The sequence below is a fragment of the Eleutherodactylus coqui genome, chromosome 1 (assembly GCF_035609145.1).
Source record: "Eleutherodactylus coqui strain aEleCoq1 chromosome 1, aEleCoq1.hap1, whole genome shotgun sequence".
NCBI classification, from domain to species: Eukaryota; Metazoa; Chordata; class Amphibia; order Anura; family Eleutherodactylidae; genus Eleutherodactylus; species Eleutherodactylus coqui.
In genome coordinates, this window is record NC_089837.1 from 333,051,481 (window position 1) to 333,076,090 (window position 24,610).

A 24,610-nucleotide genomic window follows, 5' to 3' on the forward strand; every position below is an offset into this window, starting at 1 on the left:
CGGTCACATAGACTTCTGGCGGGGGTGGGTGTGCGGTCACATAGACTTCTGGCGGGGGTGGGTGTGCGGACACATAGACTTCTGGCGGGGGTGGGTGTGCGGTCACATAGACTTCTGGCGGGGGTGGGTGTGCGGTCACATAGACTTCTGGCGGGGGTGGGTGTGCGGACACATAGACTTCTGGCGGGGGTGGGTGTGCGGACACATAGACTTCTGGCGGGTGTGGGTGTGCGGACACATAGACTTCTGGCGGGGGTGGGTGTGCGGACACATAGACTTCTGGCGGGGGTGGGTGTGCGGTCACATAGACTTCTGGCGGGGGTGGGTGTGCGGTCACATAGACTTCTGGCGGGGGTGGGTGTGCGGACACATAGACTTCTGGCGGGGGTGGGTGTGCGGACACATAGACTTCTGGCGGAGGTGGGTGTGCGGACACATAGACTTCTGGCGGAGGTGGGTGTGCGGACACATAGACTTCTGGCGGGGGTGGGTGTGCGGACACATAGACTTCTGGCGGGGGTGGGTGTGCGGACACACAGACTTCTGGCGGGGGTGGGTGTGCGGACACATAGACTTCTGGCGGGGGTGGGTGTGCGGACACATAGACTTCTGGCGGGGGTGGGTGTGCGGACACATAGACTTCTGGCGGGGGTGGGTGTGCGGACACATAGACTTCTGGCGGAGGTGGATGCAAGAGTGCACTTTGGGGGGGACTGTGGGAGGGCATTGTGGCGGGGGACTGTGGGAGGGCATTGTGGTGGGTGACACTGGAGGGGGGAACTGTGGTGGGGGCATTGTGGGGGGTGCACTGTGGAGGGGCATGTGTGTGGTGGGGGCACTGAGGGGGTGTACTTTGGAGGGCACTGTGGGGAGGTCATTGTGGGGGGGTGCACTGTGTGGGCACTGGAGGGGGCACTGTGTGTGGGCACTGTGAGGGGGGGCACGTGTGTGTGTGGACACTGAAGGGGGACTGTGGGGGGGGGGGCACTGGAGGGGGGGGGGCAGAGTGGGGGGGGCATGTGTGTGGGCACTGGAGGGTCACTGTGAGGGGGGGCATGTGTGTGTGTGTGTGTCATTCTTGGTGCTACTTTCACTTTCTATAAGCAGAGGATCGCGATCCTCTGCTTATTGAAAGTGCTGCTACAGATCAGGATCTCTTGCTACTGCTGTGACAGCTGTAGCAGGAGATTCTTTCATCTCCCCAGCATGTCCTCTCATCACTGGAGGCTGTGACACTGTTGTCCCAGTGTCCAGTGATGAGGAGACATGCCGGGGAGATGAAGGAATCTGCTAACAGCTGTCAGAGCAGTAGCAGGAGATCGCACTGCCCTCTCATTGCTTTGAATGGAGCCGCCGGCTGCCGGCTCCATTCACAGCAGTGAAGTGTGCGTCTCCATGACGCCGGTCCTCCAGTCATGTGACCGGCATCATCGGAAGCGCGCACGCTGAGGAGAGAGAGGCAGCAGTGCATGATGGGAACTACCCAGCGGCGCCGGCTTTAAAAAGTTCAGGCAAGCTTTTTATAAGGGGAAGAAAAGGAATAAAAAGGTGAGGAAAATATTGTTTTTTATGGGAAAGGCTGTTGTGTGTGATGCTTCTCCTCTACAGGGCATTCAAGGGGGAAAAGAAATAGTTTTGGGGGCGGGATAACCCCTTTAATGATATTCCCGATAGTATGATCCTCCTTGTTGATGGTGAACAGGCAGGCGTTCGGCACTTTAGTGTCCGTGGTGATCGTTATTCTACACAGAGAGAAAAGAAATACAAACCGCATTACCATTCAGCGCCAAACATAAAACCAGATTACCGTTTGTCCTCCTGTTTCTGCGAGCGCCGCCTCCACGTACCGTGTTCCTATGGGCAAGCACAAAACGCTGTACGCAGGAAGGGGGGATTAAGTACTGATTTGTATCAGAAATCCAGTATAGTTGAACATTGCAGAACTTTATGTTGCATAGCAACAATTAGCAGAGTTATGAATGCAGCTCTTGAGGCAGCAGCTCGGACTGAGTACCAGATCACTGGCACGCTGATCACACCTGGGTTCACTGGAGTTTCCCCTACAAGCAGACCTATGTGAGCATGGAGTCCCTGGTACGTGAACACCCCATAATGAAACCAGAGTGAGAGGCTGCGGTAACAGCGTCAGAAAGTGGGAGCCTGAGGTCCGGCGTGGACCAGATTAGGACCCATCGCATGTCTCAATGGGGAAGATGCCCTCTAGACACCCCTGGTGGGGATAGTGACGGGGACCCTGCAGTTTAAAACACTGAAATTGTATGACTTTGCAGCATCTTTTCACTCCTGCCTAAAACTTTTGCACAGTATTATGTTCCAGTATGTGTTTGCTGCGTGTGAAATAAAACTGATGGAAGCCAGAATGTGAAGTAATCCGGTGGTCCTGAGTCTTTATGCGTGTGGTGCCATCTATCTTGAATGGAGAAGAGGGCGATCCCAGAGAGCAAGTAACCCGCAGGTTGTCGGTGTGTGTATGTATGTATGTATGTATGTATGTGTATGTATATATATTTATATATAGATATATAGTAGTAATTACAGAAGCCTGAGCCTCGTGGAGGTATACATCAAGAAAGGAAATATTGTTTCAGATGGGCGCTACTGTATCCATGAACCCTGTAAAGCAGCACTTCAGGGAACTTTTATTTTCTGTGTTCCTTTCAGGTAAAGTGTGTATTAGTGCAGTTACCGCACTTACTGATCACTTTATTCATGAAAGATCTGACATGTTATCGCACATGACCTCTAGCCGAATCCACCAGCGCCTTTTGTATGGCCCAGAATCCCTTTCTCTGTTTGGGTTCTATCCTCTATGTTTTGTGTCCGTAGATTTTGTGTGCGCAAAAAAAGTAGTTTTGACTCTACTTTCTTGCACTTTGCGCAGTGAAACTGCCATAGAAGTCTATTACAGGTGCGTAACCATGTAAGGGGGAAGCTGAAATACTGCGCAAAATACAGGAAAAGAACAATGGACATTATTTGGCTTTAATAGTCAATCAACCCCATGAAAAGGCAGTGACCTGTGCGTGTGTGAACTGTCCCTGAGTGTGCAAGAAGTCCAAATAATATGAGCTGGGACGTGCATCACCTTGATTACCAGGCTCTTCAAACATCAATCAGGTGCAAGTACACGGCTCTGCTGCGACAGTATTTACGCTAACGCTCGTCTTAAACCGCCCTTCAGGCTTATTCACACGTCAGGATTTTTTATCAGTATTTGTCAGCCAAAACCAGGAAGACCTGAAAATCTCTCTATTATACTTTTTCTCCACTCCTGGTTTTGGCTCAAATACTGATGAACAATACTGTCCTGTGAATAAGCCCTCCAGAAGATTGATTTTGCGCAGGTTTTTGTGCACATAAAATCTGCGCACTCTAAACAGAGAAAAGAACTCATTGATCTCACTAGGTTTGTTCTCATAAGTATGTTTTGCACGCGCAAATTTTGCTTTCACAAACAAATATGTCCTCTTTTTTCGTGTTTTACGCAGCGAAATTGCCATAGAAGTCCATAGCAGGCATGCAAATAAGCAAGAGGATGCGTGAAACACTGCAAGAAACGCAGGAAAACAAGACTGCCGGACCTCGTTAGGCTTTCAATGGTTTTGTTTTCATTATCGGGATTCTTGCGCGTTAATAGTACATGGGGAAAAAAGATAGGACCTCCCGTACCTTTCTCACACATACTTAATATTAGGGCTTATTCAGACGTCCATATATCAGCCTGGTTTTCACACCCGACCGATATACGCTGTCTCGCTCTGCAGGGGGAGGAGGTGGGACGGGCTGGGAGCAGAGCAATGAGTCTAAAAAAAAATGTTCATGATCTAATACAGGCTCCACCCCTGCCCCGCCCACTCCCAATGCAAATCGCTCAGAAGGGAGGAGAGAGGGCAGAGAGTCGGTGAGTGTGAGGGAAGGAAGGTACTGCTCAGATGGAAGCGTAGATCGGCCGGCCATGAAAACACAACCGATATACACTTGTGTAAATAAGCCCTAAATCACAGCCATGTATTTAAGCCCTGAGGAATCATTATCAGATTTCCTGTCGGGCTCCTTTCAGAGGGACATGAAACAGGTTTCCGTTTTATAACCAGTAATATTGTCTGGTTTCTTCTTCATTTCACCGGGTTTCCATCGCCTGTTTATACCGATATGGCAGCATCCTTCCAAGCCAATATGTTTCCTTGTACAGCTGAGCCTGAACACACATGTCCCACTTTATTATAAAGCTGTTCCTATAGCTGGGCCGCCTTATAAAAGTGAGAACTGCACTTCAGTTGTCTGTGTGCTACACTAGGGGGCAGTGGTGCGCAGCCTGTGGCTGAATATCTGTTGGGAGGCATTCAGTACACCCCAAAAGCCTACATATAAGGGCCCCTAATTTGCTCCATGAACAATCGCTTTTTGTGCATTTTTGTACATACTCTTGGACTTTTTCACTTGTAGGTCCAGTTCACCCCCACTGTGCTTTTAACTCATTAAGGACCAGGCACAGTAAATTTACTGGTCCTGGGCTTAAAGCACCGCCAATAGTAAAATTATGGCGGCGCTTTAAGACTCCTGGCTCTGCAATCAATCAGAGGCAGAAACGGGTTATCAGTAGAGATGAGCGAATCTACTCGTTTCGAGTATTTACTCAATCGAGCATCGCGATTTTCGAGTACTTCAGTACTCGGGTGAAAAGATTCGGGGGGCGCCGGGGGGCTGGGGAAGGCGTGGCGGCGTGGGGGGTAGCAGCGGGGAACAGGGGGGAGCTCTCTCCCTCTCACCCCCACTCCCCGTTGCAACCCCCCACTCACTCACGGCGCCCCCCGAATCTTTTCGCCCGAGTACGGAAGTACTCGAAAATCGCGGTGCTCGGGCGAAAAAGGGGCGTGGCAGAGAAGGCTCGCTCATCTCTAGTTATCAGCTCTTAGTGACAGCTGAAAATCCAGAGAAGAAGGCAGGAGGGTTTTTTAACCCTTTCTGCCTTCTGCTTCTCCGAGTACACAGTGCTCAATGAGCACTGTGTACTGAAAGTGAAAGTGGAAGGGAAGGGGGGGGGGGGTGCCGTATGCGGCCTGTAAACCAAAACCATACATACTATATATCAAAGCAAATAGAGGAACCCGTTCCCATACTTTATTTTAGCATAAATATACTAAATAGAAAAAAAGATCTATAAATGTAAAAAAAAAATCTTTTTTTTTTAGCATTTTACCCCCAATAAGACTAAAAAATGGGAAAAAAAGTAAGTGAAAAAGATACTTTAAAAGTCGCCCTATTTGTCATGGAAAAAAAAACCGCAGTAAAAATAATTTTGGTAGTTAAAGGAAATAAAATAGAGCAGTAAAACCGCCACATGGGTAAAATCTCTAAAAAGTGTCTGGTCCTTAAGGTGCAAAACAGCTTGGTCCTTTAAGGGGTTAAAGGCGAATTAGACTAACGAGTTCCCGATATGTTCCTTTTCCCGAGGAATTGTGCAGCGCATTGTGCAATTGTGCACCTCTCATAGACTTCTATGGTGATTTTTGATGTGCAAAAGTGCACAAACATAGAGCATACTGTGGTAATAAAAAAAGAGTACTGAGAATGAACCCATTAAAATCAATGGGTTTTATTCTCGGCATATTTTTGGCGCACAAATACGCTCATGTGAAGGCGCCCTTAGAGTTATAGTGCCAGAACATCTGGATTCTGCAGGTTGGGCTCTGCTTCTCCATTGTGTAGAGTGAACTAATCCCTACAGACAAATATCCGAACTACAGCTGGTCACTTAGGGCTGAAACAGACTGGCGCATGCACAAATACGCTCACCGCTATGGAGGGTATTAGCGCCAGAACAAGGTAAAATCCTTTGGTTTTTTAAACGTTTTTAAATTTTGCGCTATTGTGCACGGTAAAAAAAAAAGGAGGACAATAGGTCCGGCCTTGTCTTTTCTCGCAATAAGAGCTACGTGTGAGAAAGATAGAGCAAGTGCCATCTTTCCTTATACGTAGTATTAACACGCCAGAATCTGGCTAGTCAAAATGAAGCCATGGAAAGCAATGGTTTCATTTCATAATGTTTTGTGGCCATGATTTTCATTCCCCAAAACATGAGGAAATCACAGCCATCTACTTCAGCCCTTATAAGACACCTTGAGGTAGAGGTACGACTACAATGAACCCATCCTAAATAAGAGCACATTCACACATTTGTCACAGTTTGGCCACAATTTCACAAACACATAGAAACTCCTGGCCAAAGTATGCTGTGCGAATGTACTTTAAAAAGAGGAATCGGGTTCAATTTCTAAAACTGGGTGTAAGGGCTTCTTTACACAGGCGTACCTTGTTCATGCTCCCTGCTACACAGTGCGCTTCAGCATGAATAGAAGTAGAAATATTTTGTTTTTTTAACCTTTTGAACTCTGCACTATTCTATGCGAGTTTGAAAAAAAAAAATCGTGAAGATAGGTCCTGCCCAATATTACTGACACATAGTATCAACGGGCGAGAATACTGCTAGTGAAAACAAAACTATGAACTCAATGGTTTCGTTTCGCCCCGTTATGTGGCCGTGATTATAATGGCTGCAAAACGGGACAAAATCATGGCCATCTGTCTAAGCCCTAAACAGAATCAGTGCCCAGGACAGCAGCAGCTGTAGAACAGACTGGACACGACCCATGGAGAGGCGCTGGTTTTGTGGAGAGCATATACCTGACTTTTGTAGTAGAAACCATCGGGGAGCTTGGCCCATTCATGGGAAAACTACATAGACTTCCAGTGGAAATAAAGACACGGACACAAAGATATAAGGGGGGAAAGAAGATTTTATTTCAAGTTATAGGCAATAGTAGATTTTAGAATGGGGAATTTAGAGGCTGAGTTGATCGAGAGGAAGGAAAAAAATCCCCTTGAGGTATGAGCCAATCTTTGTCAAAGGTATGTTCACACGTAGCAGAAATTTGGCGGATTTTCCTTGGCAGAAAATCCATGAAAAAATGTGCAGCATTTCCACATCAGCAAAATCTGCACCATTGCGAATTTAGACTCAGTTTTATCTGCAGCTGATTTCAGTCTGCAACACCGCCGCTCTTACCTCGGAATACTGAGCCCTCACCGTAATGCACATTCCTCACCCAGAAACCGCTACTGAGCGCTGCTGGTCAGGTGATGTGGGAGTGGGCGCACTCCCTGACCAATGGCGATGGTGGCGACGGGCTCAGTAGTGGTTGCTGTGTGAAGGATGTGACTGTAGTAAGAGCTCAGTATTCCAAGGTGAGAGGGGCGGCGTTAGAGATGGAAATCAGTGGGGGATCTGCAGCTCAAGTCGAGTCAGAATCCACACTAAGGGCTTAAGCAGAAAAGTGCATGCGCAAATACACTCGCCGCTACGGAGCATATTTGCGAATGAAAAGTCCACGGCCTTTTTTTTTTAACAGTTTAAACTCTGCTCTATTGCACGCATAAAAAAAAGCAGAGAGATAGGGCAGGATCGATCTTTTTTTCCCATATATAAAAAATATGTGCCAGAAAGATAGGGTAAGTCCTATATTTTCTTGCGCAAGAAACACGCTCATGAAAACAAAACCATTTAAATCAATGGCTTCGCTTCATCACATTCTGTGGCCGTGAATTTCACGCTCACAAAATCTTCCGCAAACACGGTCGTCTGTCGAAGCCCTAATGATGTGGATTTTGATGCAGAAATGTTCCATATTTTTCCACTTCAGAATATCCACAGCATTTCTGTTACGTGTGAACGTACCCTAGGGGAAAAAATCCTTCCTGACCCCAAATATGGCGATCAGAACAAGTCCCAGGATCAAAGCCGATATTTGACTTTTTAAAGTATATTGTTTTCTAGTTATAGATTTGAATATATAATCTGTTCTTACCATTTACTGTATGTTTGTGTGAACTATAAAGTGTAGGAACTAAACCTACTTATAGACTGTGTTGATCCAAAGGAAGGCGAAAACCCCCTTGAGGAAAGAGCCAATTATCCTGTTTTAAGGGGGAAAAAATTCCTTCCTGACCCCAAATATGGCGATCAGAACAAGTCCCAGGATCAAAACCGCCATCTGACCCATCTGACTCTCCAAAATATTATATTATTATTGTTTTCATGAATCTAAATAAATAAATCTGTTCTTACTATTTACTGTATGTTTGTGTGAACTATAAAGTGTAGGAACTAAACCTACTTATAGACTGTGTTGATCCAGAGGAAGGCAAAAACCCCCTTTAGGAAAGAGCCAATTATCCTGTTTTAAGGGGGAAAAAATTCCTTCCTGACCCCAAATATGGCAATCAGAATAAATCTCAGGATCAAACGCCAGCAGCTCACCTCCCTGGTACATGTCGTGTTAGCTAGAAATTCTACAAAGCTAAAGTTCTTTATTATTTTTTATATGTATGTATTACGTTATTTATGTGGCTACTTCCCTATAAATAAAAGCTAAACCTATTTAAGGCTGTGAGTTGATCCAGAGGAAGGCAAAAACCTCCTTGAGGTATGAGCCAATTGTCCACAAGTTGGAAAAATTCCTTCCTGACCCCAAATATGGCAATCAGAACAAGTCCCAGGATCAAAGCCGACATCTACGCCTATCTGAGTGTACTTGTGTCTATGTATCTGTTTGTGTCTATGTATGTGTTTGTGTCTATACTTGTGTCTAATCCTAATGTATGCAGTGTGGGCTACTTACCCGGCCTGTGCTGAGGTCTTACTAGCAACCAGGAGTTCAGGGATAATAGCCGCTCTGGCTATTTTTCCTGAACTCACCAGTTACCAATCAAGCACAGGCCGCTCCGGCGGTGTAGAGTGTCTTCAGGAGAGGATGATGTCCGATGCCAGCCGGAGGATGTCAAGATTCAGGGGTTGGTGGAAGTATGCATCATACAGTTGGTGGAGAGAGGATGTTTTGGGCAAGCCGAGGTCTTCTACAGCAGCAGAGTCTTGGGTTCAGGAGACAGTTGGCGTAGGCTCAGCCTACAAGACATGAGAGAAATGTTACTTTTACCTGCTGTGGATATAAACAAGTGAACTACTCTAACATGACGACTTATATCAGGATCTGATTTGAACCTGATATAAATAGGAGTGAATTTCTGTATTATGAGTTGATATTAGGGGTTTTGTAATTCTGGTAGCCATAATTGAGGCCACATAACTTGTCAACCAGAAGCTGGTGTAAATTATGCCAGAAATGTATGCCTGATTGTACCTGTACGAAAACAGAGGAGCTGAGAGGCACCTAATATATGAAGAACGATGTGCTTCTTCATATATTAGGAGCATCTAGCACCAGTGCTAATAACAAGACCGGCATTTCAAATGCCGGTCTTAATATTTTTCCCAAAGCCTTTTCTTATTTTAGAGGAAACGTTTTTTAATATTAAACTTTCTAATGTATGTGAAGTTTTGTTACAATGTATGGCTATAATGGTAGATGTCTTATGCGTATAGGTATGTCTAGGTGTACAGATATGCATGTGTAGGTGTGTATAGAAGGTACTTACCAGATGGTTGTCGCTTCCTTCACAATCGGATTCTTCTCATCATCCTAAGAAGAAGCAGAGACATAGTTAATAATAATTAAGCTGAGGGGAGAGAAGACCCTGGAACTGACATGGGGACATGAAGATAGATTATTATATGACCTCCTGTGCTGTCTGACACCAGAGGAACAATGATGATGAACACAGAGGTCAGACTGAAGAATATCATCCCTAGAGAAGGAAGATCTTACCGGGTCCAGCTTGGTGAAGTGTACGAGAATCCGTCTATGGGGTGAAGGGGTGTCTTATTTTCCGGCCACTGCAGGTTTCGATTCTCCAGAACTTTCCTGTATGGTTTGAATGGCGGGCGGGCTTTCTTCCGTTCCAGTTCTTCCCAATCTATGGTTTTGAAGAAAGGGTGACCTCTGATGTTCTTATAGACACCCAGCCTCTTCTCAGGATTCTTTCGCAGCAGTCTCTCCAGAAGATGCTTCACATCAGCATCAAGCCAAGATGGAAATTTGGGCTGCTTTCTGGTGACGGATTTGATGAGCTTTCTTCTGATGGGGCCGTGGTAGAAAGGGGACTGTCCTGCCGCCATCCAGGATACAACAATCCCCAGGCTCCACCAGTCGACTGCTGCGTCGTACTCCTCTTCAAGAAGCACCTCTGGAGCCATATATTGAAATGTGCCCGTCATTCCGTTGATTTTATTAGACGAGGTGACACCGTCTTGGGCCAGCCCCAAGTCAATCAGGCGGATATGTCCAGATCTGTCCAGCATGATGTTCTCTGGCTTTATATCTCTGCAATAAAGAAAAGATGCAAATCAGTTCAGTGATGCAGGAGACTTAGGGATGGACCGCAGCAAAACCAGTCCTAATTCCGGACTCTGGGAAAGCTGCGTCCATTATCTCCACCTGTGCAAGGAAGCAGAGAAATGTGGGAAAGTTGTGCTTACCGGTGGACGATGCTGCGTCGGTGCAGGAACTGGAGGACGCATACAATCTCCGCTGTGTAGAATCTGACGGAGAGAAGAGTGTAGTATCAATGACATGATATCAGTTCCATGACATCATGTCACCATCAAAGTGTCTGTCAGCACTAGAAGAGAGGAGGCGCTGTTTGTCGCAGCCTGTACGCCCTCCATTCTTCTATGTCTGACCTGTCATGTCACCCTCAGAGTTTCCCTCCCGTCTCCTGATTAGTCATTTACTCACCTCACATTGCTGATGTCCAAGCAGCCGCACATCTTGATCATTGCCCCCAGGCTTCCGCCGGACAGATACTCCGTGATGAAGTAGACTCGGCTGGCAGACTGCTGTGCGGCATACAGTTGGCATATGAAGGGGCAGTCTTGGGCCTTCAGGAGTATCCGTCTCTCTCTCATTAAGATGTGTTCTTCGCTTCTTCCCTTGTTGATAACCTTGATGGCCATGAAGGTGTTTCTTTCGGGGAATGATGCCAGGACCACCTGAGGAGAGCAAGTAGGAAATGATCACTGACAGTGGCCAGAGGGGAAATCATATCCATGTATTACATGGGGGATTTATCAGTAGGGGCTTCTGGCTATTCCTCGCCTCAAGGCTAGGTTCACACAGCAAATGTGCGTCAAAACCTGAATGTACGTTTTTTTGACTATCCAAACTCTGCGCTAGTGCATGCAGGTATAAAAATGTGGGAAGATAGGTGCTGCACCATTTTTCTCACATGTAGTATTAATGTAAAAGGTTCCTCCATCGGGATCATTTTAATTTCCACACAACTGCAAGTTTTCTAAAACTTGAGCCGTTTGTGATGAACTATGGGCACCGCTGCCAAACCAGACATGAAGTGCCATCCCTGCCCCACAGTGGAAACTAAACCATTGATATTGATGGTTTTGTTTCCTCCCATTATGCATCTGTGATTTTCATGGCCACATAACAGGACTAAAACACGCGCATTTGTTTGATCTTTTTTATCTATATGTAACAGATGGGTGAAAAATTCTGAAAACTTTTCCTCTCCGTAATACCGTTTTAAGATATCATCTGATACTGTAGTTGCTGCTCATCCTTACAGGTGACTGATTTACTGTAAAAAAAGGGCCAGGTAGCCGCAGCATCAGCTGGTGTCTTAAACTGTTGGCTGGTGCCTCCCCTTCTCAGTCCTTACTGCGCCCAGGACACATGCCCACCTGCCCCCTCTAGCTACAGTATGCCATTGTTTATTGTGTGGGGGCAACAAGGAGGGCTAATTACTGTGCGGAAACCATAAAGGGGGCTAGTTACTGTGTAAGAGCTCCATTACTGTGTAAAAGACAATATGAAGTCTATGGGAGGTTCAAAATGTGCAAGGGGAAGGGTATGACACTGCGCAAAATGCATAGCTACCTACAATAACTTTCCCCATACAAATGTAATAATAAAATAGACTGTTCACCTAATGGTACCGTATGCTGTTCAAATAATACCGCCACAATGTTCCCATGTAATACTGCTATACTATGTTAACTAATACCATCATACCATGCAGAAAAGACAGCGCTATCCATTGCTCAAATAACGCCACAATACATCCTTCAAATAATACTATTATACCACGCAAAGACTATCATCATACTGGATATTGTTGAAATAATATCACAAGCAAACAGCATTGGCATTCTATAACCCAATAAGGCTGATTTCACATCATATTTGGGAGATCCACTTTCAAATACTTTTTTTTTTTTTTAAAGTCCAGCGAGAACGGTCAAGGAAGATGGGAAATGTAAATCTCACAAAAATGATATTAAATTGGCCAAAAACCACCATAAAGAGCCAAAATAATGGACATATGAATATATACTACTATGTACACTGTCTGATTTATACTGTCATACCAGCCTAAAGACAGCATATAGCATTGGCACAATATGCTAATTATACGCTTTAATGAAAGATATGTATATATTTTTGTGTGTTTAAACAGGGAGTTGTCCATCTATGAGCGACTACCTGTTTACTCTGAATGGCTAGAAGAGATCCCCAGCGCGCTCCACCTACATTTAATAATCGTTCAGACGGCTGTTGGGTGCTTAAGTGCTCGATAGTCGTCCTGTAAAACTACATTAATGTTATGTTCACATGTAGTGGAATTGGAGCGGATTTGGATGCGTTTTTTTGGTGTAGATCAACACCAAAATTCACAATGTGTGAATGTATCCTGAGCCTCTCTATGTGGATTAAATGGCTGGTAACTGAAAATAAAACTCACCTTGCTGAAGCTTCCTCTACCCAATATCTGAAGGGCGGTGAAGCAGCTGATGTCAAATCTGTGGTGTGATGGCGCAGGGTCCTGGCTGGTGCCCGGTCTTGGCTCCGCATCCTCAGGCCTATCCTCTCCGCTCTTCCTCTTCTTTATCTCTGTGAGTCCGCTCACGCTCTCTTCTTCTCGTTTACGTTTTTCGCCATATCCTCTGTGTCCAGTGGACGCCATTTTTCACAATCTGCAGTTTTCTATCCAATCGCTGCCGTTGACAGTTGGAAGGAAATGGCAGTTGGCCGAGTGGAGGTCAAAGGTCATTGAAGCCGATGTTGACATCAGCTTGCCAGTACCCTGCTCTGCCATATACATAGTAATGTGGGCACCATGAGTGATGGTCTAGTGCCCAGAGAAAATGAGAAATTCATGGCTGGTTCTGCTAGTGCCACATATTAGTAGATGGGGCAGGGATGGCACTTCATGTCTGGGTTGGCAGCAGTGCCCATAGTTCATCACAAACTGCTCAAGTTTTAGGAAACTTGCAGTTGTGTGACAATTAAAATGGTCCCCATGGAGGAACAAACCACAAATTGTACTAATATTAGGAATAATAAAGCCTTGTGAGGGTCATTATCTGCTCCATTCTATAAGTGTTCATTATCCAGATATATGATGTGTATTACCATAGGTTACAATGGGCAGTGCCCTCGCCAGCACAGATCTGGGTGTACAGGGGGAGATGCTTCTATGGAGGTTAGGGTTTAAACAGATGAGCGTGTTTTAGTCCCATTATACAGCTATGAAAACCATGGCTGCATAACGGAATGAAATGAAACCATTAATTTCACTGGTTTCATTTTCACTATCAGGATTCTTGCGCGTTAATACTACTTGCGAGAAAGATAAGGCCGGACCTATCTTCCCACTATCTTTTTTCAAACTTATGTGTGTGTGAATAGTCCAAAGGGAAAAAAAACAAACCCGTGGTTCATGCACTAATACGCTCGCCTCTACGGGCAGGCATGGAGGCATACAGGTTCATTATGGTATCCTACGGCATATCAGTCCACATTTGCTATAACTGAGCCTCTGGATCGTGCAAACTCATAGGCTGTTGAAGTTGGTGTCCCAGATGGTCCCAGACATGTTCTCTATGCTATAAATCTGGCAATCAGGAAGACCACAGAAGTGTGACAATGTTATGGAGGCATTCCTGTGACACCCTTGCTGTGTGCGGCTGAGCACCGTAGGTGCTGACCGGTGGTCCGCGCTCACTAGAGGCTGCCAAGGGGTCTGTGCTGGAGTGTCTATTTTGAGGAGGAGCGATGTAGCTACTAACGTCAGCTGTGGATATTTTCCAGATTGGAAAAGCTGCCCAATTTGCGGTGGAATTTTTTGCAACGGACACTCCACAGCGTTTCCACCCCATGTAAACGTACCTTTAGTGATTTACTACAGACTGAGGATGTGCAAGCAGAAGGTTACAGTCATGTCCAATAAGCTTGTGGAATACTCGTCACACATTTTTATATCATGTGCAAATAAAATTACTGCAAATTAAAAACCGTGTGAGACGATGAATCAGAAGAGGCAGTTTGAGTACTTGTAGGGCTGATGCTGGAAGAAGTAGTGGTAGAGATTACACTTGTTGGCTTAAGGCCCAATGTCTATGGGTTGACTTGATTTGCGGAAGATCTGCAATTCAAGCTGCCCATAGAAAAGCATTGGCGTCCACACCTGAATTAGAGCATGCGGATTTGTTTGGCGGATCTTTTGATGCGGAAAACAAATTGCAGCATGTTCCATTTCACTGCGTTTACCGCATGGACGGCTTTCATTGAAGTCAATGGAAGCAGTCCGATTCGCGACCCATCTGCGGGAAAAAAATTTGTACTGCGCGTTTTTAACAGTGAGCTGTGTGGACCATCTGCAGTACAGATATTCCAGAAGAATACAGGTCCGCGCGGTTGCTGCCTGCAGATATAGGTACGCAGGGTCACCGGCCGTGGGCAGGTTTGGATTACGCTGCAGGCTCCTACATACGGAATCCGACCCGCCCATGGACATGAGGCCTTAAGGCCTCGTTCAAACGGGCTACGAAAATCGTACGATTTTGTAGCAATTCGACATCACTTCAAAAGTCATGTATGTGAAGCCCATGGTTTCCAATGGGTTCTTTCACATGAGATGTTTTGTAGTCTGAAAGAACGCATTGGAAACCATGAGCTTCTCATACATGCGTTTTGTAGTGATGTTGCATTGCTACAAAATCGTGCAATTTTTTAACCCATGTAAAACAGGCCTTATGGTGCCAGATAAGTCAAGATTTGAAAAGAAGTAGCAGAAGGGGTGTTCAGGTAAGAAAGACAAGAAGATGGAGGAATTGAGGGGAAAGACTACATAGAGGAATTAAAGGAAGCTCCAGAAGATTAAAGACTAAATTCGATTCCATATGTGGACCATTAGATCTAAGGGATCAGCTCTGAGGTTGTTTAATGAAAAGATGTCTATTACGAAACACAGGACTGGGATTCATGCCCACTGATGATGTTCTGGCAGATAACTCAATCTCAATACAATCCCAATAATCCATCTCATTTACTTGACAGTTCGTTGAAAGCGCTTCCGCCTCCACATTCTGCTGCCCAGGTTGTTGTCATCCTGACTCTGGACGTGAATTGGCATGAGATGTACTGGTTGCTGGCGCTGTGTTCTTGATCTTCTTTGCAGGATGGCTGAAGAGGGTGATGGGCCGGGCTGCTCAAAATCCATACTCTGTGACTTACCATCCCTTCTTTCTTCTGATAAAACTCCCCCAACCTTCTTGTGATTGTTGTTGGCTGCCCTGTGGTATGTTGGGACCTGTTCTATAATTTAAATGATGTATAGGTTTTTTTTTTTTTATTTAATATTTTATCATTTTTGGATAGTCACACCTATAATCCCCCCTCTACTCTTCCCCTCCATACTGTCACCCACCATCTCCCGCTTTACTCCTTCTATCACCTCTGTCACCCACCATCCCCCCCACTACTACCCATCATCCACGATCTCTCCCTCTGTTCCCCCCCTACTCAGTCACCCACTATGCCCTCTACTCCTCCTCTCTCTTCCTTTTCTACTCCATCATCCACCATTTCCCCTCTACTTCTCTCCCTCAGTACCCCCATCTTATCCCTATCACCTACCAATTTCCCCTATACTCCCTGTCACCCACCATCCCCTCTCTACTCCTCCATTCCTTATTCTTCACGCTTATACCTTTTCTCCCTCTGACCCCCCTCTACTACTTCTCTCCTTCCTATCCCCTAAATTCCCTATCACCCACCATTCCCCTGTATATGTAGAGGAAAACCCGGCCTCATTAGACTCTCAATGTCACACTGTTTCGTGTCGAGCTCGGCAGAACGGAAAAATGACGAATGCACTGTGCAATCCTCCTGCAGTGTCTTATAGCACATAAAACAAGGATTATACACCTCGACTTCCCCAGCACATATGTATTAAAATGCCCCAACTATTGCTGAGCTGGCCTGACAGATAGGACCTCAAGATTCCCGATGCTTCTATGAAGGTGCATTTTATAAAATATGCTGCAGATTTCTGCAGCGGAAATTTACATGCTGCGGTTTTACAAATTCGGTTGCGGATTGTTTCCGCAACATGTGAATGGTATTCCATAAAATACCATTCACTTTAGGACTTCTGTGCCCGTCCGGGTTCTTCTTTGTCTGTACTGCAGGAGCGTCTGCCGTCATGCTGGCACGCATGGGCAGTAGAGAAAAGGCTGCGCAGTCGCTAGGCGATTAGGCAGATCCCGCGACTCTACTGCAGTGCTCACTGTAAAAGGGCCGCGGGACTGAAAATCGCATGCTGCATTTTTCCTGCCACAAGCGGAAATTTCCGGTCATGCGCAGAAAGCAGCGGCTCTTCATAGAAGACAATTAGCGTTATTAGCTGGGGAATCTGGGGACAGACACTGGCCCCAGATTCTACAAATCAAATCCGACCGTGTGCAGGAGCCCTTAATGTTAAAGTACGCTGCAGATTTTCTGCAGCCAATTCTGCTGTGGACATGCCGCACGTTTTGCCCCATGTAAACACACCCAGAGGTTTTCCTGGATTGAATAGTAGTATATAATGGGCAGGGAATAGTGGAAAGTAAAAAAGCCATACGCCTCTCACTTAAATGCTTCTTTCCTCGTCCAGCGTAGCCCCCCCCTGCCGCTTTAATTCCGGAAAAAGCTGCAGCTGAAGCCTGTGATTGGCTGACAAGCATACAATTAAATGGTACAAGTGCTGTAGCTTCTACCAGAATGAAAGCAACAGGTATCAGGGTGATTACGCTGGACAAGGGAGGGCATTTAAGAGATGAGCATGACTTATTTTACACCTTTCCCTGAATGCCGCGAGCTAACTAAGGAGGCGGCACATGACTGGGAACAGGCACGGTAGGGGTTAAGCAGAGCATAAGGGGTGGAGTCAGGAGTCAAGCAGTGATGAGAGAAGGACAGAGCAGAGACAGCAGCATAAGAAGTTTTCAAGGAGAAAAAGAGGATTTTTGAAGCAGCGAGAGTGCAACAGAGAGAAGGAGCAGCGAGAAGAAGGGAGGCGCGGAAAAGAGTACCTGCAAGTGGGAAGAAAGGAGCACCATCAAGTCCGTGGGATCCAGAAGCCCCAAGATTCGAGGATGGCTGACCGGCGTGCGCAGATCCAGGAGGCGATTCATCGGGACGGCGCTGAGTGGCTGGAGGAAATAATGGCACGTTGCCGATCGGGCTCGGAGTCGGGGAGGCCAGTCGGGCCGGCTGCAGGGCTTCCGGCGGCAAGCGGAGGAGCGGAGCAAACGGGGGATGCCGGGCGAGGCCGCCCGAAGAGAAGAAAAAAACCCCCAGCGAGGCTTAGCCCAAGCCCCGCAGCTAAGAGGGTCGGCCGCAGGAGCGGTCGCGGCGGCGGGACGCGCCACGAGGTGTGTGGCGGGAGATTCAAACCGCGCGGCAGTTGGAGCGCCCGCGGAGGAGCAGCGGGAACAGCCGATTGGCAGTCCGCAAGGCAGAAGAGGCACAGCGGCAGCATTAAGCGGAGGCTCCGCGTCCAGGAGCCAGCGCGCAGTCGGGCGCACGGCTGCAGCAGGACATAGCACGGAGCAATTGAGGAGGCACGAGACACGTGTGGAGGCATGGCGGGAAAGCAGGCCCTCTCAAGATGGCGGCACAGCGATGCGGCAGCGTCAGGTACCGGGGAGAAGGGGGGGAGGAGAAGCCCCAGGGGAGCAGGTGGCCAGGCCCTTAAACCCATTGCCCGGGAGGGGAAACACAGGGGGGGGGGGGAGGGATAGGGATTATAGCCCGGCCACCAGCTCTGCTAGTAGTGTAGGTACTAGGGCAGGGAGCGCACAGGGATGCAGGGAAAGTGGGGAGATATCAGGAGATAGTGGGACGTCCGGGGTGGCACTCATTACGGAGGGCCCCCCAATAGGGGCCTATGTCGGTCACTCCGCACATAGGCGGCGCCATAGCCAGCACGTACCATATATCACACCCGCTGGCACCGGGTACGCAGGCAGCACCCAGGGTCGCGAGCATAGCAGCCGTGTGGCTCGCAGACATTTTTTACAGCAGCAAGCAATCGCAGGCACTAGCACGCATAGGCGCCGCTATGTCAATCCACGTTTCGTGGTGGCCCCATCTTCCGGGGGGGGGGTGATTCATCGCAGGGGTACGCCAGTCGCGCTAGCGGCAATAGACAAGGTGTGGGTGCAGAACGTAGACAGCAAGAGAGAGCCAGGAGGGAGATACCAGAAAAGGCGCGAAAGCAAGCTTGCTAGATTAGGGGCAGAGGCAAGCGAAAACAGGAGGAGACCAAGCGGAGAGGCTCTGGGCGAAGGGGCAAGGGATCCAGGTCAGCGGTATCACCAGGAAACCTACCGCCAAGCAGCACCTCCGTCACCTTATACAGCAAGTATGCACAATATACGCCACGCGAGGCGGGATGCACCACAAGAACGGCCGGAGCAGGGCCGCCTTTGTACAGCAAATGGTTCTGCAACGAGAGAAGCTCCGCATGTGAGTACGCGGCAGCCATCGTATAGCAGAGGCAGGAGCCCCGGAGAAAGGATGGCAGGGACCTTGCCCTTGGCGGTGCCGGAGGACAGTCATGCCGGTGAGTTACATTGTTTAAATGCATGGAAGAATGTTATGGATCCCGCTAAGGCAGCGGAGAAAAATGATTTGGTTTTGGTGTTGAAATAGGTGTTGAATGAAATGGATAAAAGTGATGTGTTATCGGTGTCCTGTGGATCCCCAGGGGGCTCGGGCCCGCCTGCGGGGCGGGAGGGTGGTGGCTTAGCAGCCAGTGGTGATGTTGACTCGTATATACAAAAAAGTGTCTTATGGTCATCCGGGGAGACGAGACTCACCCGTGGTTGGTAATGTGGCTCAGGCTCCCGGGACTCGTCAGCGGTGGCGAGCGGGAAAAGCGAAGAGTCGGTAAAAGATGGTTTACGATTTCTGATCCAATTTTTTAGTGGCGGGGAGCCGAGGCTCGCCCGTGGTTGGTAATTTTCCCGTGGTTGGTAATTTAACTCACGCGCCCGGGACTCGTCAGCGGTGGCGAGCGGGAGAAGCGAAGAGTCGGTCAAGGATGGTTTACGGTTTTCAGATTCCTTGGGACTCGCCTGTGGGTCGTGTGGTGGCGCTATGACGAGGACTTTCGTCGGCGCGTTTCGGCGTATGGTTGCAACTCATCTTAGCGCAACGCCCTCTAAACCTACTTTTCAAGGGTGAGGAAGCAAGAATCCTTAGACAGGGTTTTACCTACGGTTTTTTAATCCCGTTTTCCTTTCAGGCGGCTTCCATTATGTGCGCAAATTTAAAATCGGCTTTAAAAAAAAAAAATATAGAGCTAGTGAAAGAAAAGGTTAATAAAGAAGTGGCGGCCGGCCGCATGGCCAGCCCCTTTCGACGAACCACCATTTGTGAATTTGCGGGTCTCCCCATTGGGGTTAGTCCCTAAGAAGGAGACAGGCAAGTTTCGACTGATACATCATCTATCCTTCCCAAAAGGGGAGTCGGTAGATGATGGCATTACAAAAGAACAAGCATCGGTGGTTTATGCGTCCTTTGACCAAGCGGTCGCTCTGGTTAGAGCAGCAGGTAAGCGGGCACATTTAGCTAAAGCCGACATTGAGTCGGTTTTTTTAGGCGGCTGCCGATTCATCCTGAGGGTTCCGCTTGTTGGGATGCAAGGTTGATAACCAGTTGTTCTACGACATGTGCCTGCCGATGGGCTGTTCGATTTCATGCTATTACTTCAAGCTTTTCAGTTCCTTCCGGGAATGGAGGCTCAGGTTTGAAACGGGCATCACATCGGTGACCCATTACCTGGATGATTTCCTGTTTATCGGTACGGTATCATCGGGCACCTGGGGTTTTTTGTTGCATACTTTCCGGTCGCTGATGCATGAGGCGGGGGTCCCATTGTCAGAGAAAAAAACGATGGGCCCAGTGACTAGGCTGATTTTCCTAGGGATCAAGATAGACACCGAGGAAATGGTTTTTAGACTACCGATAGAAAAAATGGCCCGCCTTCGGCAGACGGTAAACGATGTCGTACAATGTAAAAAAGTTACGTTGCGTCACATGCAGGCTCATGGGTCCCGTTTTTCTAGAAGATTGTCTCTATAAAGGAGCCACATTACTTCATTAGAGTCACACCAGGGATACGAGGGGATTTACACATATGGAAAATCTTCTTGGAAGCCTTTAATGGGCAGGCGGTGTGCCTCAAAGAGGAGTGGTCGGATACAGGTCTTAGCCTGTCCGCGGACGCAGCGGGATCAACAAGTTTTTGGTGTAATTTTCCGGAATCACTGGTGCAGGGAACCCTGGCCGGTATCCTGGTTGGAGAAATGATGGAATCAAAACATTACTCTGTTGGAGGTTTTTCCCGTTGGTGGTGGCAAGGAGTTACAAGACCACAAGGTGTGTTTTTTTTTTGTTCGATAATGCTTCAGTGGTGCAAATTATTAACCGGCAGTCATCATCTTCCCACCGGTGTTAGTAGAAATAGACTTGAAAAAGACTTAGATTAAGTCGAAACGTCGCCATTTTATGGAGCAATAAAACCCTTTTTTTACTATCTTTACACCGTTGATGCTGCCGCCTCCTTGGATACCTTCCCACCGGTGTTGGCGCTTGTGAGACATGTGGTTCTGAGATGTTTACAGCTTAATATATATTTACTGGCAAAACATGTACCAGGTTATAAAAACGTGGCAGCTGACGCGCTCTCTCGTTCGCAGATGGAGCGGTTCAGAGAGCGGCACCCACAGGCGGATGCATTGGGGGTACGCTGCCCGCATTTCTTGTGGTAACTGGTAGAGCAGAGCTGCTGAAGCTTGTCGAGTCATCTGTAGCGGTGGGGAACCTGGAAAATTATAACGCGGTGTGGCAAAAATGGTTGTTTTTTTTGTGGACGGTTCTGTGGCTGGGGGCGAGAAGGCCCGTTTAGCGACCCTGGATATGTTGGCGTCTCTGCGGGTGAGACGGGCGTCGGTAGATTCGGCAAAAAGCACCTCGCGGGCGTGGCATTTTTATTAAAGTTGCGCGGTTTTAAGGACGTTACAACAGAGTTCGTTTTTCGCCAGATAGTGCGCGGGTGGAAGAAAGAAAAGGTCGGTTCAGATTCCCCGTCGCCCGATTACGTATCAGTTGTTGTGTAAATTATTGGACTATTTACAAGTCACGTGTTACAACGACCACGAGGCGTTGCTGTTCAGGACGGCATTCTTACTGGCGTTTTTTGCGGCGCTCAGGATCGGCGAGTTAGTGCCGAAGAGCAAGTTGTTATGCCGGGAGGATTAATGGTTGACGACGTGGTAGCGGTGGATGACGGTTTACGCGTCAGGATTAAAAAATCAAAAACCGATGTGTACGGCAGGGGTGAGTGGGTGCCGATCACTCGATTAGGCTCAGGATGGTGCTCAGTAGATACGGCAGCCAGTTACATGGCATCAAGGCCGGCAGGGGAGCAATTTCTGGTCCATGCGTCCGGCCTCCCCCTCACTCGTTTTCAAGTTTCGGCGGGGTTAAAATCGTCTTTGAGGACTATGGGCCTCGACCCGAAGGAATTCGGGACCTTATTCTTTTAGAATTGGAGCGTCAACGTCGGCAGATGCGGGAGGGATGAACAAAGATGGTGTGAAACGGCTTGGGAGATGGAAGTCACAAAAATATAAGTCATATGTGCGACCCGATCTAACTGTGGGAGATTTAAGTTAGCACCCGGTATCCCGGTTTCTGTTTTAGCGGTAGGCTCGTGTGTTTTCAAGTTTTTGCCCTCGTTTGGTTTTCATTTGTTCGCAGCAGCTGAGCCGTGGAAAGTGCATATAATCGGTCACTCCTACATTTACTGGGCGGAAAGGAGGGCAGCCGTTCAGCCTTTAGGATCGGAGCTAGGCCTGACCGGAACATCCGTAACCTGGCACGGAGTCCGGGGGCTGATATGGCCCGACATGTGGAAGTTGGTGGTGGACATTGCCAGAAGTACCCCCCGGAGAGTGGTTTTGGTTGTTCACGCCGGGGGAAACGATCTCGGGAAAGTAAAGACTCGCGACCTGTTGGTCATTATGAAACAGGATTTGTTGCGTTTTCGGGAATGTTTTAATGGAGGCATCATCGTTTGGTCAGACATAGTGGCACGGAGACACTGGAATGGAGCAAGAAACCTGGAAGCGGTGGATAGAGCCAGGAGGCTGGTGAACAGGAAAATAGCTCAGTTTGTTCAGTCTATTGGAGGGGTGGCGGTTCGCCATTGGGAGTTGGAAGAGAAGGAGAAGGGGGCATTGAGGAGGGACGGTGTTCACCTCAACGAGGTGGGGTTGGATACGTTCCTATCCGGCTTGCAGGATGGGGTCGAGAAAGCTCTAGCTCGGGTTGGTGGGGTGGGGACGGAATGAGCCGCAGTAACGCGGCACATCCCGTGTGGCCCGGAATTTGTCCATGCTGTTAAGGAATAGAGGAAGGTTTGCAAGCCGAAGGAATGGGGCTTACAAACGTCCTCAGTGGACGGTTTACGAACTGCAAGAATTAACAAGGACAGCATGGATAGTGATCGATTGTTAAATTAAGTTATCGTTGAGACCGTTTAATAAATAAAGCTGTGGCCTACCCCACAATTTCAGCAAGAAGTTGTAAGACATTGGTTATTTATTAGGTAAGTGAGCGGGTAAGTGATTGAGTGTTCCCAGTCCTGAATGCCGCGAGCTAACTAAGGAGGCGGCACATGACTGGGAACAGGCACGGTAGGGGTTAAGCAGAGCGAGCATAAGGGGTGGAGTTTAGACAGGAAAGAAGGGGGGGGGAGCGGAAGGAGCTTCAGTCAGGAGTCAAGCGGTGAAGAGAGAAGGACAGAGCAGAGACACCCGCCCACCCGCCCGTAAGGTCAGGGAGGGAGAGGAGGTGGGCTAGTTAGAGAGGACAGTCATCGGAAGTTGTCACAGCTGGTTTTGGCCCGGAATTTGTCCATGCTGTTAAAGGGGTTGTCCCGAGGCAGCAAGTGGGTCTGTACACTTCTGCATGGCCATAATAATGCACTTTGTAATGTACATTGTGCATTAATTATGAGCCATGCAGAAGTTATAAAAAGTTTTATACTTACCTGTTCCGTTGCTGGCGTCCTCGTCTCCATGGTGCCGACTAATTTTCGCCCTCCGATGGCCAAATTAGCCGCGCTTGCGCAGTCCGGGTCTTCTGCAGTCTTCTATGGGGCTCCGTGTAGCTCCGTGTAGCTCCGCCCCGTCACGTGCCGATTCCAGCCAATCAGGAGGCTGGAATCGGCAATGGACCGCACAGAAGAGCTGCGGTCCACGGAGGAAGAGGCCATCTTCAGCGGTGAGTAGAGAAGTCACCGGAGCGCAGGGATTCAGGTAAGCGCTCCGGTGAGCTTTCTTTACCTCCCTGCATCGGGGTTGTCTCGCGCCGAACGGGGGGGGGTTTAAAAAAAAAAAAAACCCGTTTCGGCGCGGGACAACCCCTTTAAGGAATAGAGGAAGGTTTGCAAGCCGAAGGAACGGGGCTTACAAACGTCCTCAGTGGACGGTTTACGAACTGTAAGAATTAACACGGACAGCATGGATAGTGATCGATCGTTAAATTAAGTTATCGTTGAGACCGTTTAATAAATAAAGCTGTGGCCTACCCCACAATTTCAGCAAGAAGTTGTAAGACATTGGTTATTTATTAGGTAAGTGAGCGGGTAAGTGATTGAGTGTTCCCAGTCTTGGCCTTTAGATGTTTTCTTTCAGTCCTGGAAAACCTCTTTCCAGGTTAAAGGGGTTGTCCGGCCAGAAACATTACATCTCATTACTTCTGTTTGCCCATTTCCATGCACTTTTTAATATACATTGTGCATGGAAAATGATGCAAACAGAAGTTATTGACTTACCTTTAGGGGTGCCCCCCGTGTTGCTCCTCCGTCGTCCATGGTTACGACAAGTCTTCTGTTCTTCTTGTCGGGCCGGCTCCATGTCTTGACGGGACGTCGGGGACGCGCTTCTTGCTTCCTGGTTGTTCTCTCTCTGCGCATGTGCAGTAGAGCTTCAGCGGCTGGGAAGCTCTGGTCTGCCTGCAGGGGACGTGCTGCTGCTTGATCTTCTTGGTAAGGTAAGAACCTGAAGGGGGGGTTTGGGGGGATGGGGGGTGCTGGTGGGGGCCGGGCTGTCAGATGCAGTGGGGAAAGGGGGAGGGGGGGTGTGCTAGTAGTGCCGGCGGCCGGGCTGTCAGATGCCGAGTGGTGGTGGGGGGGGGGGGGGTGCTGGTGGCACTGTGGGGAGGTCATTGTTGGGGGGGTGCATTGTGTGTGGGCACTGTGAAGGGGGGGCTGTGGGGGG

At 48.1% G+C, this 24,610-nt stretch overlaps 1 protein-coding gene across 1 annotated transcript; it reads right to left on the reverse strand.

The window, feature by feature from the left end:
• Positions 1-7,412: 7,412 nt before the first annotated feature.
• Positions 7,413-24,284, reverse strand: LOC136576342 (protein kinase C theta type-like). Its single transcript, XM_066575556.1, has 6 exons — positions 24,166-24,284; positions 10,713-10,966; positions 10,454-10,516; positions 9,744-10,298; positions 9,514-9,557; positions 7,413-8,983 (listed from the first exon to the last, which is right to left on the reverse strand). The coding sequence occupies exons 1-5, from the start codon at positions 24,202-24,204 to the stop codon at positions 9,533-9,535; spliced, it is 936 nt and encodes a 311-aa protein (XP_066431653.1). The 5' UTR covers positions 24,205-24,284; the 3' UTR covers positions 7,413-8,983; positions 9,514-9,532.
• Between the last annotated feature and the right edge of the window lie 326 nt (positions 24,285-24,610).